The sequence below is a fragment of the Charadrius vociferus genome, unplaced genomic scaffold, assembly GCF_000708025.1.
Source record: "Charadrius vociferus isolate BGI_N301 unplaced genomic scaffold, ASM70802v2 scaffold14, whole genome shotgun sequence".
Lineage (NCBI taxonomy): Eukaryota > Metazoa > Chordata > Aves > Charadriiformes > Charadriidae > Charadrius > Charadrius vociferus.
Genome location: NW_009648876.1, coordinates 9,929,983 through 9,944,425, shown reverse-complemented (window position 1 = coordinate 9,944,425; position 14,443 = coordinate 9,929,983). Strand labels below are relative to the sequence as shown.

At 41.4% G+C, this 14,443-nt stretch overlaps 1 protein-coding gene across 1 annotated transcript in view; it reads right to left on the bottom strand.

Annotated features, from left to right (window-relative positions):
* Positions 1 to 575: 575 nt before the first annotated feature.
* The window catches only part of TTLL5 (tubulin tyrosine ligase-like family, member 5), a 124,212-nt gene continuing 110,344 nt past the window's right edge, over positions 576 to 14,443 (bottom strand). The window contains exons 31-33 of the mRNA XM_009887046.1: positions 8,679 to 8,899; positions 1,393 to 1,478; positions 576 to 580 (exon numbers count right to left, since the gene is read on the bottom strand). Coding sequence (XP_009885348.1) covers positions 576 to 580; positions 1,393 to 1,478; positions 8,679 to 8,899 — 312 coding nt within the window. The remainder of the gene's footprint in view (positions 581 to 1,392; positions 1,479 to 8,678; positions 8,900 to 14,443) is intronic.

The following is a 14,443-nucleotide window of genomic DNA, read 5'->3' as shown; positions in this document are numbered from 1 at the left end:
AAGAATGTTTTGCAGAGGTTAAAATTACAGGGTGGTAACCGTGACAGTGCTCTTAAAACTGTGAAAAAGGCGGTAGAATTCAGCACACAAACACCTTATTGTGTGCAAACCAGTTCGGTCAATATATTGAGAATTCTATTTTTACATTTACTTGTAAATTTATGTGTAACCTTGCCTTATATACTGTACTAAAAACTCAATGCGAACTATACAGTAGACCAGAAGTTTTGCCTCAACTATACATGTATATGTGTTGACATAATTTTATTTATTTTGATAATCCCATTATATTCCATTCCTACACTGTCACATTCCAATGTGCTGTAAGGTCTTTTTTTTTATTGACTATGGCTATTCACCCTATAAAATCTCTGGTAGGATAACTGGAGTTTTTGGCAAGTGGTAAAGCGTGGGAGGCAGTTTGGAACTGTATGATAAGTGCATTAGCTGAATGTTTGTGCTAGAGGATCAGCAATAAAATCACTGACATTAATAATGGAAATGTCATCTTTAAGTTTCATAGCTAAATATCCAAGAGATTAATTAGGTAGTTCACCCCTGTGCAAACTTCTCTTTCAGCCTGTGAAAACACAGATCACTGCATTAGTGATACTCAAGTCACATTTTCAGGGTTTTCACAGCAAAAAAAAAGTGATAAACGTAATTTTTAAAAGCATTCTAGACGATAATTTGTTCAGATATTCCATTACAGCACCATCACAAATTACTGCGAGCCATAGGTAATATGGGTTCATCAAGACTACATTCTACCTGCTCATAGGTTTGCGTCAATGAGAAATGGATTGGGTCCTCATTTACTGAGACCTCAACAGCAGATAAACCTGTTTTAATTAATTAGCCACTAGGGAATGATAAAGATTTGATTCTGTAAGTCTCAGTGATTTTCCTTTGGGAGCTTTTACCTCTACTGATTGACTTCACTATGCAGCTGATTCACAAGTTTCAACTATGTCTTCCTGAACTAAGGGGCTTTTCTGACAGACCGAAGAAAAATGTAAAGAATGTCCTGGCCCTTTATTACAGGCCAAGCTTAAACAACAGAGCATCTTTCAGCCAAAGCCTAAAGCAAAGGGGAGCCATTTTAGCCAAGTTGTTTTTTTTTTTTCCCAGCCACATTTTTAGGGATCTTCCTCTTCCAACTTTATGAAACTCAGCCTTTGCTCCCTTCTGTTTAGTCTTTTTAATCCCAGGAGGAATAAATTCCCTGCACAGCTGAACCCAGACTGTTACCTAGGAACCACTCCATGCAGGGTAGGCAGCTGTGTTTCTTCTTCTTGCTGAGAAAATTTTTTTCCTGCCAGTTCTTGAGAAAGATGAAAGCATCTCGGCATGCCCACCCCGACTTTCCTGGTCTTCTGCACTGGCACTCACCTGTGGAATTTGTCCCTGGCTCACAGGATGCAGCACTGTGAAGGCTGTTCTGGAACCCATTCAGTTGCCTTTCAGCGGAGGTCACCCTAACAGGTAAAAGGATCAAATTAGACAGAGATAAGAAGGGATATACGAAGGAAGAATAAGAGTCTCGAACAAAAGTTTGAGAATTCTCCTACTTTATATGATCTCACTGGGATTGTAGCTACGAAGCTGTGCCTGAACATGGTACAAAAAAGGCAGTGACAGCAACCGACTCCAAAAAGGCAGAGCAAGAGAGAAGGACATTCAAGCCACCAGCAAGACTTTGATGTGCCTAAAACACTTAATTGTCCCACAGCCTTTGGAAGCTGATTGTGGAGGATAAAGGAGATAGTAAGTGGTATTGGACCATCAAAGCACAACTGAACTAGTAATACTGTAGTAACCTTACTGCAGTGATTTGAAGTAAAATGATTAAGCAACCTTAGAACAGAAATGCACATGCTGGCAAAAACGTGTTGCATTCAAAAGCTAAGTCCTTGCATCTTGTCTCAGCAGAGACAGCTCATTGAGGCAAGATTTCTCACTTGTCTTGGAAACCGAGACCCACAGGACGCATTTAAACTCCAGTAGTCCAGTGCCAGTCCTCAAGCAGATACTTTATACAATTCCTCTTGCATTTATCTCAGCACTGGAGCTACAGTAAAGCTATATTCTGCAGAGTACAACTACAGAGCTTTAACTGTTACAAAGATTCGTTACCAAACTGAGACTGTGCCCTCCTACATAGAAAAATGGGTCTACTCACAAGGCGAGGTCAAGCTATACAGCTGTTATGATCTATTCTGTCCTTAAAATCTATGCAATTGGTCCATCTGTTCCTGGTTTGTCCTCTCCTCCTTTATCCCTCCCTTGCCTTTCTTCCATCCTACCCAACTCTATTCTGATCACTCCAGACTTCTGCGTGTACACTCCTGTCTCTCTGCCAGAGTCCTCCTTCACTTACTCAGCTCTGCAGTGTTACACAGTTACTGTGATCTCTTCCCCAGAAGAGCACTGTAATCTCCAATCCCCATGTGATGCCCTGATGACTAACAGACCCAGGTACACGTGTGCGGTTTCTATAGTTTTGTCTGAAACCTTTTGCTTTCAGATTTCAAAGTCAGCAAGTTGCCACTAATCCAGGTGCTCCTGGCAGCTAAAAGGCCAGTGAGGGACTCCTGTATTTTATCTCAGCTGGATTTTAGTGAAATAAATTGGAGTCCATAGAGGGAGGGAGAGGGATGTAGATATGACATATGCAAAACACAATCCCTTACACTTCAGTCAACCATAACTTGAAATGCTACTGTCAAATGAGGTGCCTGTTTCCGTATTTATTGTCTCTTGGAAAGAGTTTTGGATCTGTAATTATTGTTTCTTTTGCTGCTGGTACTGCACAGTTCTTCTGGGAGCTGAGAATCCAGATGGATCTTTATGCTTTTTACATAGAGATTCAGTGCTCATAATTAGCTTGTCCGCTTTGTTAACCCAGCACAACTGACAGCCTAATTCAGCTCACCCTTCCATAGATAGAATGCAAAACTAGTGGTTGAAAATGTCATCAAGAATGCCAGCAAATACAACAACAACAAAAGCCAAAAGAGGGAACAGTGACACTTCTACCTTGAAGCGCAGTTCACGTTTAGAGAATCTCTTTCTCTTTACAGATTCGCTCTTTTCTGCCTACCCACAGTGTACCTTGATTCTTGAAGTTTCAACTGTCACCTCCATGCAGCTTGTTCTCAAATTTGCCTCTGGGCCACTGATCTCCCACCACACTATGCTCACCCCTCAAGTTCTCTCTGCTGTCCTCATGGAAGCTCCAGTGCCAGAACATACTCACTGCTTAAACTGAGTTAATCCCTTTCCACTTTCTTCCTCCTTGGGTTGGCTGAAATTCTACCACCTTTCTCAGTTTCCTGCTTTTAATGTCTGTGTTGTTTTTGCTTCCACTTCTCCAGTGCAATCCATTGTTATGTTCTCCATTTCTTCTTCCTCAGTACTAACAAAAACACTGTCCTCTCCACTCATTGCCCTTTTTTATCTATTATACAGCCAACCCCTCCTTGAAACTTATACTGACTTCCTTAATTTAGGCAGTAAAGCAGCCCTAAGCTTCCCAGCCTGGGACTGCAAATTTGGAGGATGCTCTTGTTCCACATGTGACAAAGAAATACTTTGACTAAATTTTGAACAGCTTTGTTTTAACAACCTATTCTTGGGATGCTATGAATGCATCTAACAGTCCAGGGGGGACAAAACTGACACTAACAAATTCAGATCACAAAAAGCCCACGTTTGACAAGAGGACAGCAACAGATGTGAAGACCCAGAGCCAGGGAGGCTTGCTGCTCTTTGTTGCTCTTGGACAGGGTACCTCCACATATGTATCTGTGTGTATGATCTGAGGCTAGCCAAGGGCTAAGAGCTACAGGCCTAGTGAGCCCAGCTGTGTCAGGGTGTTAAATCAAGGCATGTCTCTCAGATGCACTGCTTTTGCTGCCAAAAATGTCTAAGGGTCAGGCAGCCTGATTAACCCAGATGCTCAGGAGCTAAAAAAAACAAGCATGCTGCAGTACAGCAGTAGCAAAAAAGTAAAAGGGGTTCCAGTAACAGTTACACGCTTGCTCTCCTGCTGCCTGTCCTCTTTTCAGTGTGCACTCAGTCTGTATGTGTGACGTACTCGGCTCATTTAAGACACTTCACACATGCCTATGAATAAGCACACATGGGCAAGACAGGATACAAACCAGAACCATAGCATTTTACAGGGCTCGCTCTGTGGCCATCATTCTACTTTTGGCACACTTGCCAGGCTTGACCAGCCTGGCCTAGCTGGCTACTGCCATATTCAACTGCAGTCAGGACTCCACCCTGCCATGGGACGGATTTCCTGAACCCTGGAGAAATGCATCACCTCTACCGTATTTCTGTACTAGTTACAATAGAGCAGAGTTTTGGCTGCTCTGCTGCTGGCACCGTGCAAAGCAAATATACAAAAGAAGAACAAGGTAGAAAGATTTTGTGCTGTGGTGTTTGGACTTGAAGGGAATATTTGTTTCAAAAGGCTTCCTGAATAGAGTTGCTGGGAAGGACATTTACAAAGAAGTTCAGTACAAGAAATTATGCCATGTTGATCAACATCCCCAATAGCTTGTGATGTTCCAGTCTATTGCTGGTAAACTCTGTGATCTCCTGGGGCTCGCTCTCTCCCTGGTAACATCTTTAACTATATGCTCCTTTTCTCTACCTGGCATTTCCTCCTCTTTATACACAGTGGTCTAACATTGACAGCTGGATTTTTGTGAGATCTTTTCTTTGACTGATAGTTCTGTTCACAGGCTGTTCAAGGCCTTGCTCTACTTGATGCTGTCATAGTTAGAGAGCAGGTTTCTGAAAAGTTACTATAGGAATGATAGTGCAGAAATTTGTATTTATTGTGACTTAATCATTCCTGAAAGCAGAAAGATTTTCTGTCTACCACCAGTACCAGTTCACTCTGGGTTCTGACAGTTGAGCTAATACATTTTTCTACTTTCCATGCTGTCATCTGTAACGTGAAGATTCACTACACCAAATGCTGCTTCCAGGGACATCTGCTTCATTCCACCGCTTACGAATACTGTATCTGCAATCTCTGTCTTAAAACATTGCTCTCAGCTATCAGCAGGTCTCTTCACGGTTCACGGACCTGCCAATAGTAGTGGCAATGAGAGCAGTGGAAAGGATGCAGTCTGACTCTTGGAAAGAAGAGCTTGTTGAGTTAGCTGTTCAAAACTTTCTACTTGTGATACGAGCATATTTAATCAAAACTATGGATCCCCACGAGACCATTTTATGGGGCTACATTTCAGAGTAGAGCTACATATTAAACCATTTCTACCAGTTAGTCTTTTTCCACACCTTAATATGGGCCCCGGTTTTCCACCCTGTTAGCTTCAGCAAGGAGTCTGCTTTGGACACAATCCATTATAAAGTCAACCTACCACCTTTTACAAGTTAAGAGACTGAGAAAACAAGAGAGGCCAGGAACTGAAAAGACAAGACTGAATTGTCTGGCTGTTCCATTAATTTTTTTTCCTTTATGTTTTAACCAGGGAAGTCTCCAAGTTACTAGATAGCTTTTGAATTAGTCAGTAATGTTCATCTTTCGCATCTCATTCTGTTTGTAGTCAAGTTTTCTACTTCTTACTCTTTTCTTCCTCTTCTGGAAGCCATGTGTGCTGGCTGGAAGAGAATTGATAAAGCATGCAAGGGAGAGACAGGTCAAAGAGACAAAGTTGATTTTAATTTGTCTTCACAGTCCAGTCTCTGCAGAAATTCTACAAACAACTTTAAAAAGATGATCTTTATTAAAATGCTAAACAAAAGCCAGGTGGTGCAAGAGCAGACAGAAATAAGGTCTGGCTTACTGAAATATATGAGGAGGAAAAAAAAAAAAAAAAGAGACACAAGAGCTTTAACAACAGAATGGGGTTAGTTTCAGTGAGTCTTGTGGAAATAACATATAGCACCAAGATCATCTTTGAGGAAAGAGATCAGGAAAACAGCCACCAAGTATTAGAGGGCGAGAGTGGCTAGCAAATGAAAAATGCCCTGACAGAGAAATGAAGCAGCCAAAAAGTCAGAATTAGATTAGATGTTACGGAGAGGGATATTTGCCATGTCATAACCTAAGGATATAGTAGTCCCACATTGGAAAAGTACAGTTCTGGGTGACACAATGCAAGCACCCTGACAATCTGAAGAAAATACAGTAAATTCAAAACAATTAAGGACTTGGCAGGTCGAACTACTATCTGAAGTTAACAAAACCTCAACAAGTCTAAGCAACATTAGGAAACTCCAAGTAGCAGAAGGATATTCAAAAGATAGAAAATATTTGCAAGGGAAAGTGTTTAGGGATGGTTCAGGAAGGAGGAACAAGGTACAACAGGGTGAAACAAAGGAAAAATTCAGATTGCACGTGAGGAGAAACTTTCTGGTAATAAGGTTGTCTAGATTCTTAAATAGTCTTCTATAGCACATGGTGGGGTTTGCGCCACTGGAGTTTTTTGAAAGCAGACTACACACAGTGTCTGAGAATACTTTTGTACTGAATAACCAAGGACTGTAAAGAACAGGCTGGAGCATGCAAGACATCTTTTTTTTCCTCTGATCTATATTCTTTTGACACAGAGGCTTCTCTCCATTCACTCTCCTCTGTCGACTCACCTCTGGTCTTTTCCTGACAACAATGAATGGATTAAATTAGACTGAGACATAGCAGTTTTTAAACAACCAGCTCTCACTATGCTGGAAATATAGCTGGGCACTGCTGTTTTCCATGTAAGTGAAAAAATGTTACTGCAAGATCCCATGAATGGCAAGAACGGGTTTGGAGCCTCGTGCTGGAGACTGAAAGGCAACTTGGAAAGTATTTCCGGAGTGGCTCCTTGCAGCCTTCAATACTTGTATTAGTTTTCTGAAATTCTGAAGGAATCTTATGCTTTTTTTCCCCCTTCTGTGCATTTTTGGTGCTGAACTTTTTCCGGTTTTCCCACACTCCTGCCTGTCACAGAGCAGAAACCACAAAAATGCAGCAAAGTAAAGTCTGTCCAAGGAGCTGCAATTCCATCTCACAAGGATAAACATTTCCTCTGCCAAGAAGTGAGCACAGCACACCGGCATCTTCAAATACACATCCTTGCTGCCCAGCAGAAAAACCCACTGACATAGCTTGTCACCTGCACTAACATAAGCTACCCAACATAAAAGAAATCAGATAGTAAACCCACTAGCATATACCTGCCAGACCTGATATTCACATCTGCGTTTGCTGAGTTGACAGTCTACTAGCAACTTGTTTTCTTTTTAAATAGTTTTGGGGGATTAATTCAGTGTGCTATCTCTTAAGATAGCAAGAGTACAGGCAGGAAATACACAAGCTTCCCCGAAGCAGTTCTCTCCAAGCTCCTTAAATATGCCTTGCAGTTCCAGATTTGATCCACACACACTGAGTGCCCTAGCATCTTCATAAGGTGTCTTTCATCAGTAATCTTTTAGAAAACTTCTCTTTTTGAACAGGAAGCAAACAAAGAATCAGGAAATCTCACAGGAACCTGCTCTGAAAGCTTTACAACTCTTGTGGCTGTAGCGTAAGTATAAGGGAGGAAGCTGTGAATGCAATTTTTGCCCTTCAGTATTCAAGGATGAAACAAGTTTGAGGATATATGAGGAAAAACCCAATGAAGGATTAAGTCTAAAGCAGTTCTACCATTTAAGAGGAGATAAACAGAGAGCTGAGGAAGCTACCAAGAAAGGTAAAGCATAAGAATAAAACCCAGAAGTCTTGCTCACATTCTCTCATAATGCACAAAAGAGAAGACACACCAAGAAATGGAAAGGAAGGAAACTTACAATCAGTAAGCAGCATTTAATGGTGATTTTTCGGTTTGTTTTTTTTTTTTTTTGTATTTAAAGATAACACATGCCAAATACATCTACCTTAGAATGGAAAGTATTATGTAACTAAAAGCTTAGTAAAAGTTAAAAGAAGGATTTCTACAGATAATGAGGAAAGATATTGTTACACTAGGCACAATATAAACACTTTAAATTAAATAAACACTTGTGCTTGAAGGCGTTAAGTCAATCACTGTGTGTTAAATTTATAGGGAAACTTGGCCCAAGGGCAGATGAGCTTGTTAAGGATATTGAGTGGGGGTTTTTTTGGGGAGGGGGGTTGGCAACCTCTTCTGACCCACCAGATTCTAGCTCCAAAAGATTAAGCATGGAGGAAATGACTCAAGTGCCTAAACATGTATGTCTGGTACCATACTTGGTACTCTCAAGTTATTTAAGGCATCTGCATGGGACTAGCAGAAATAACACGAGATCTACAGAAGACTTGTGCTCATCTGGAGCAACAGCTGGAGGTCACCTGGAATAGCCCTGGGCATCTAAAATGTCACTAGCAATCTGTATTTAGGTAGCTGAATCCCACCCTGTATCAAATACTTCTCTGATTCTATCTGGCAGTTCCTATATCCTTATGTTTGTATGACGTTACAGTCTTACCTTTCCATTGTGAAACATGAAACTGCAACATAGTGCACACCTATTTCAGTACACACAGCTCAGGTTACTCTGAGATTTATCTTGGACAGCATAGCCAAGAAGATCTATGTCAGAATCACATGTAGACAGGTTCTTCTCCAATATTCCTTCTCGGGGGAACCAGAGCCAATTCCCTGTTGTGGATGGGAAGAGATCAAACTTACTTGGAAATCCTCTGGGCTGCAGCCTTTCTGACCACTGCCTGCCTGTTGTTTGCTGGAGGCTTTGGGACCAGATGAGAAGGCGTACTCTGCAACGGCATCACTTTGTGCAAACTGGCTGCCTTCTGGATACTAGAAGTGGCACTTGATGTCTTGCGGGCATCAGAGCCAGCTGGCATAGATATATGGCTGGTGCTGGATTGTGAGTAGTTGGCAAAGAGAGCCTGGTTAAAAAAAAAAAAGAAAACAAAAATACCATAGTAATTGATGATTACCTCTCTGAATATTGCTGAGAGTGCTGATGGAGGTGGGTGACATTTTTGTGAGGGATAATATCTGCCTTGTGAAGGCAACCCTAGGGCTCCAGTGACAGTCCCATGCACAAAAAGAAGAGTTAAGTGGTCAAGTCAGTGAAGTAGGTTTTAGAGCTGAATTTTACACCCTTGGAAGCTGGGACTAACTTCTACGAAGGCAGACAAGCTCATTACTGCCACAGAATGATACTATTCTGGGTTGAAACCCAAGAGGTCCTATCCTCAATCTAATCTTGCAGCAGGCTCCCATCCACAAAGAAGTAAATCTTTTATTGCTTCAACTGACTTCCTGCATTTCTCTTGCTAAATTATTCTTTGTGTGGGAGGTGGGATTGAGACAGTTCTAGGAAAGAAAAAGATTATGAGGAAGATGTTACAATGCCAGTTCTTCAATCTAACCCTGTAGGTGCTTGGAATAACAAAAAGGCTCTAGGGTACCTTCTCTGAAAAAGGGACTTTAGGTCAGCAGCTGACAAAAAGGAAATCCCCAGTAATACCAGGGAACAGAAAATATTTCTATTCCTATAGCAGGGGGGAGAGTAAGTATGTTGGAGATTTGTCACAGGGAGCAAAAGAACCTGCATGTCATGAGACAGTGGAGAACTGAGCAGTGGACTGGCAAAACAGGGAGTAGGGAACGGTTCCCTACGGGAGCTGTGCAAACTGCTCAGCTCTTCAGAGAGGAGCAACCTGCTGGGAGTTCTGCCTTGTCTTTCCTCGAAATCAGTCAGATTCCCAGGGCAAAGAGGCAATACCATAACCACGTAGTTTGGCAACTAGAGGTCAGGGATAGGAGATGAGGGGAATAGCTGAGCACTCGCCAGTCACCTCAGCGTGACCCTGGGAGCAGTGCCCTTCGCTGCGTTTGTCCTCAGTTTCTCCTCTGGTGAAAAACACACAAAGCCAGAGTGAGTGGGCTCCAGGCTCCAGAGCAAACCACAGTCTGAGGGCTGGCTGAGTCTCAGCACACAGACAGGAAAAGCCCCTCTCCCCCGCAATTCTCTGGCAAATGGCAGGGCAGTGGTGTGTGGGAAGGCGTTTCTGACAGGCAGAGCTCTAGGGAGAAAAGGAAGTGCAGGAGCCAAAACAGGCCTGTTTCCTAACTAGACCTCACTGACGAGATGCCCTTGAGCTCCCAATCCTTCTTAACCTCTCCCTTCCCTGAAGTTCTACCTTGATTGCAGCTTTCAGATTTTGAATAAGTAGCTGGTACAAGTGCAGAAGTCTGGAAAATAGCAGTCACACCCCAACTCCCCCCAGCAAAACAAACTAAAATGGAACTTGGTTTAGTCTCTTGCATCTGAGTCTGACACATCATGGGGTTGGGATGGAGACCACCAAGTCACTGCACCCCCTTCTTATTCAGGGTGACATTTCATTGTGCTCTGTTTGATATTATGCATATTTCCTGTAAGTTCCTTTTGTTATTAAAACCGCTAGGATCCTGGAGTCCACAAAGCATACAGTCTTAACCCCTTCCCTGTGTTAACATGCATTGGCAAAGAGGTCCATGACTCTGAAGAAACAACAAGCACGGATGCTCTAACAATGTCTGATCAGCAAAAGCTGGGCTGAGACCTGCCTAAAGAAAGGTCATGGATGTTTTTCTTGGGGGTAACAGTCTTCCAAAAAGGCCTTTGTTTCCATGCTGTGCTGAGATTTTGGCTGCTTTCCAGGCAAAGATGGGGAGACTGGAAGCTGACACAGACCATGGCTTCTGGATTCAGCTACAAAGCGTACTGCCCTGCTGTGAACCCCATGGGGACAGGACAGGAAACCAGGAGAAGCTACTGTGCAAATAAAGAGGGCAGCTGGGAGAACAGAGCCTGACCACACAAAGGAAGGGCTGGGAAGAGATTTTAGCACATCCAAAAAGTAGGAGACAGACCTCATCACTCAGGATTCTGAAGGTTCAGGGTCTAGGGAGAGCAGAAGCCTAGACAAACCCTGACAGAGGCAGTCTTGAAGCAGGTAGCACCCTACAACTTTTGCTGCTGCAAGTAAAAAAAAAAACAAAAAAAACAAACTTTGAATCGTGCTACCAGTCTGGCAGATTTAACTCAGTGTCGAGGAGACATTTGCTTCCCTGACAAGTTCTTAGGGCTACAAATCTGAAAAACACTTAGAACACTATGAGACTTTTTAGCTAAAAATCATGTAAAGTATTAGAGAGTTAATTCTCTTGCATAATTCTCTGGGAGGTAGGATAGCATTAACCCTGTCTTGCACATAAAGAATGTTAGCACTGACAGAGGAAGTGATTTACCTGAAGCCACAGACTGAAGCAATATGAAAAGCTAGGTTAAGAGCTCAGAGAAGATCCTGACTCCCAATCCCATATTTGCTTCATTAGATCACCCCTCTCCTTACTTCCACATCTACGCATGAACACCATACACAAAGCGTTATCCATGCAAAAATAATAGGTTTTAATTAGAAAATCTCAACATGTACAGCTTATCAGTAAGGATGATGCACATCTAAGCGTATTAGCCAGTAGCAGCTGAGCTTAGGCTGCTCATGATTAAAACCAGGGAGGTACTGTTGTACTTTGAAGAAAAGCAGATATATTAATGATCTTAAAAAATAGAAAGAATGTTCCTGGCACTTACTGTCCCTGTATCTAACACCCATCCCTTCCACAGTAATGGAACAAATGTTGCAAGCAAAAACATGTTCATTCTGTGACCAGAGGAGGTAATGAAGCTCATTTCCTGTGAATCTGTCTTGGAGCTGAATCTTACAGTATCTAATACAAAGCATGCCCCAAATTATGCCTCTGTTCATGGGTTTGGGGCGTTTTTGTGTTGATTTTCTGCTGTCTAATTAGGACTGGCCTCATGCTGCAGCCTTTGCCTCAATGGGAACAGTAGCCGAATCCCCCTTACAGATATATAGCTCTTTATTTTCATGAAATTTATATGAAACATAGCTTTGAGATTTCTATCCCATAGTAATTCAGTTTAAATTGATCAGCAAGTCTGAAAACGATGAGAGACTGAGCAGCGTATGTGAACAGACAGATGAACATACACATGTATTGCATGAGGATCTGTGCAGCTAGTTCCAAATCTCTAGGTGCTGTAAACTGAGATGTTTACAGGCAATAAACAATGATGAGGATTTAAGTTAAAAAAAAGAAAAAACCCAAACCCAACGAAATAAACCCCGCCATTTTTAGACAAGCAACTGCAATTGCAAAAATACAGAGAATTAAAGGCTTGGAAGACCGTTGGAGTCATGTAAATTGTTTAGCAGAGATTCTTCTGAACACACATGAATGCATTTAGTTAAAACAGCTTGGATGCAACAATCAGTTGAGTTGAAAATTCACAAAGTGGAGATAAAGAACAGGTTCAAAATGTATCATTAACTGTCATAGTGTTAAACTGCAGTAATAGGAGCATTTTGGGGTCATCAAGAAATTTAAAGAAGAGGAAATCTGTGGTATGCACAGATTGTCCTGAAGCATGTGTTCCTTGGTAAATTCTTCAGAACGAGACTAAAATATACTTTAGTAAGGTGACTGGATGCCTTCTCTTTTGTCCCCCTCTTGTACAGGGAGCTCTCTAGGGCAAGGATTGGGCCATACCATTGTATTGGAAAGATACTTAATACATCTGGGCGTTACCATAATTCTAATAATAGTGACAGGATAAGAAACATGGGGACAAAATTTCAGCTGGTATAAATCATCACAAACTACTGCTTTCAGAACAGTTGTTCTGCTTTACTTAGACTGAGACTTTGACTCATCAGTATCACAAGACTCAACCAGGAAAAATGGCAGTTAGCTAATTTAGTGGGAAAACAATCTGAGGGAGAAAGCTGCAAAACAAGAATGAACAAGAGACTAAAGAGGAAGAGAGACTGCAAATCTGACAGCAGTCCAATCTATAATAGTTTAGAAAACAGTTTAATGATATTTAAAGCTGCATTCAAAGAGTCCCTGTATCCTCAGGCAGGAATAGCGTAGTTCTAGGAATACTGCGAATATTAATCTGAATACTCAACACTCCCAGTCAGATCTAAATAAACTGTAGGGAATTCAGAAGAGAGTCACATACATTAAAAGAAAAAATTTTGCTGAACTTCATAAAGTCAGGAATATCTTGAGAACATACCATTTTTAAAGGACTGAGAATTAATTAAGATTAACCTAGCCCAATGTTTTATAGCATAAAATCTACTTAAACTTCTGATTGCAAATGTGATCATAACTGACCACACAACTCATTAACATGATTTATGTCTTGTTTACCATGAGCTTTTTTGATATAAGCAGGACTGATGGGGATCATTCCACTATACGACTGTGCTTTTCTTGTTTTAATTTAGCTTTTTCCCCTTGTGAAATGTTTGGCATAAAATTCTAAACCCAGTAGATGCTAAGCTAAGCAGACAGAACATAGCCACACAGAAAAGGAGGAACCTCCCTAACAGCTACTGGCATCTTTCCAGTACAGGAAACAATTAGAGAATAAACAATGATGGTATATTAACTGCCTTGCCAACTGCAGCAGTGATACTAACATCCAGGTCATAATGTCTCACATGAAGACTCCTTTAAACATTAAAAATACTGCTATAAGCCTGTTTTCCTTGTGTTTTGGTTTTATTTTGTAATTCTTGTTCCTTGATTTTGTTGATATCGGATTTAAGCTTCTTGTCTCCAGTTTCAAACTTTTCCCCATTCTATTTTTTCCTCTTTTCTCAGGCTCTGTATTGTCTCTGTTCCTGGGCCCTATCTATTTGTTTGTTAGATGCTCATCCAGGCAGTTTGGTGTTTTTCTTTTTGTCCAGGGAATGAAGTACCTATTCTGGCATCAAAGATCTATTTACACCACACTACACTGCGTGAACTAACTTCCACATACAATGAATGAAAATTGGTTATTATTCTTTTTCCTCCACCTAGACAGTATTTGCTACTCTCTAAATTGTTAAATGCCTGGAGGAGAAATCATCATTCTTAAGCATCTGGAAAGTGCTCAAACAAGAGTGGGTGCTCCCACAGAGAAGTATGCAATAAGCCTTCATGATAAGATACATCCACAGCATGGCAGGTGGGGGTATTCTTATTACACAAATACTTGATTAGGTACTTCCATGCTTTCCAACACATCCATCTCATCTCCAACATATCAAACTGGTTAATGTACAGGCAGAAGTATTTGCCTCAGTTATTAATCATGGTGCTTGTTACTTGTTCACATGCTATCCATATACATATGACTAGTCCATTTGTCACAAAGAGAAGACTGGCATCTAGTCACATCATATGGTCACACCATACTCAGGGTGTGCCTTGAGATATATTAATAAATGCACTTCAACTACTGACAAATGACTAGCCTGCCTTCCAGCCATAACAAGAACTTGAACAATCAGATGAAACAGGCTTTGAGATATCCTGCATGCATTCTCCAAAGCAGAGAGATCATTACACTCTTT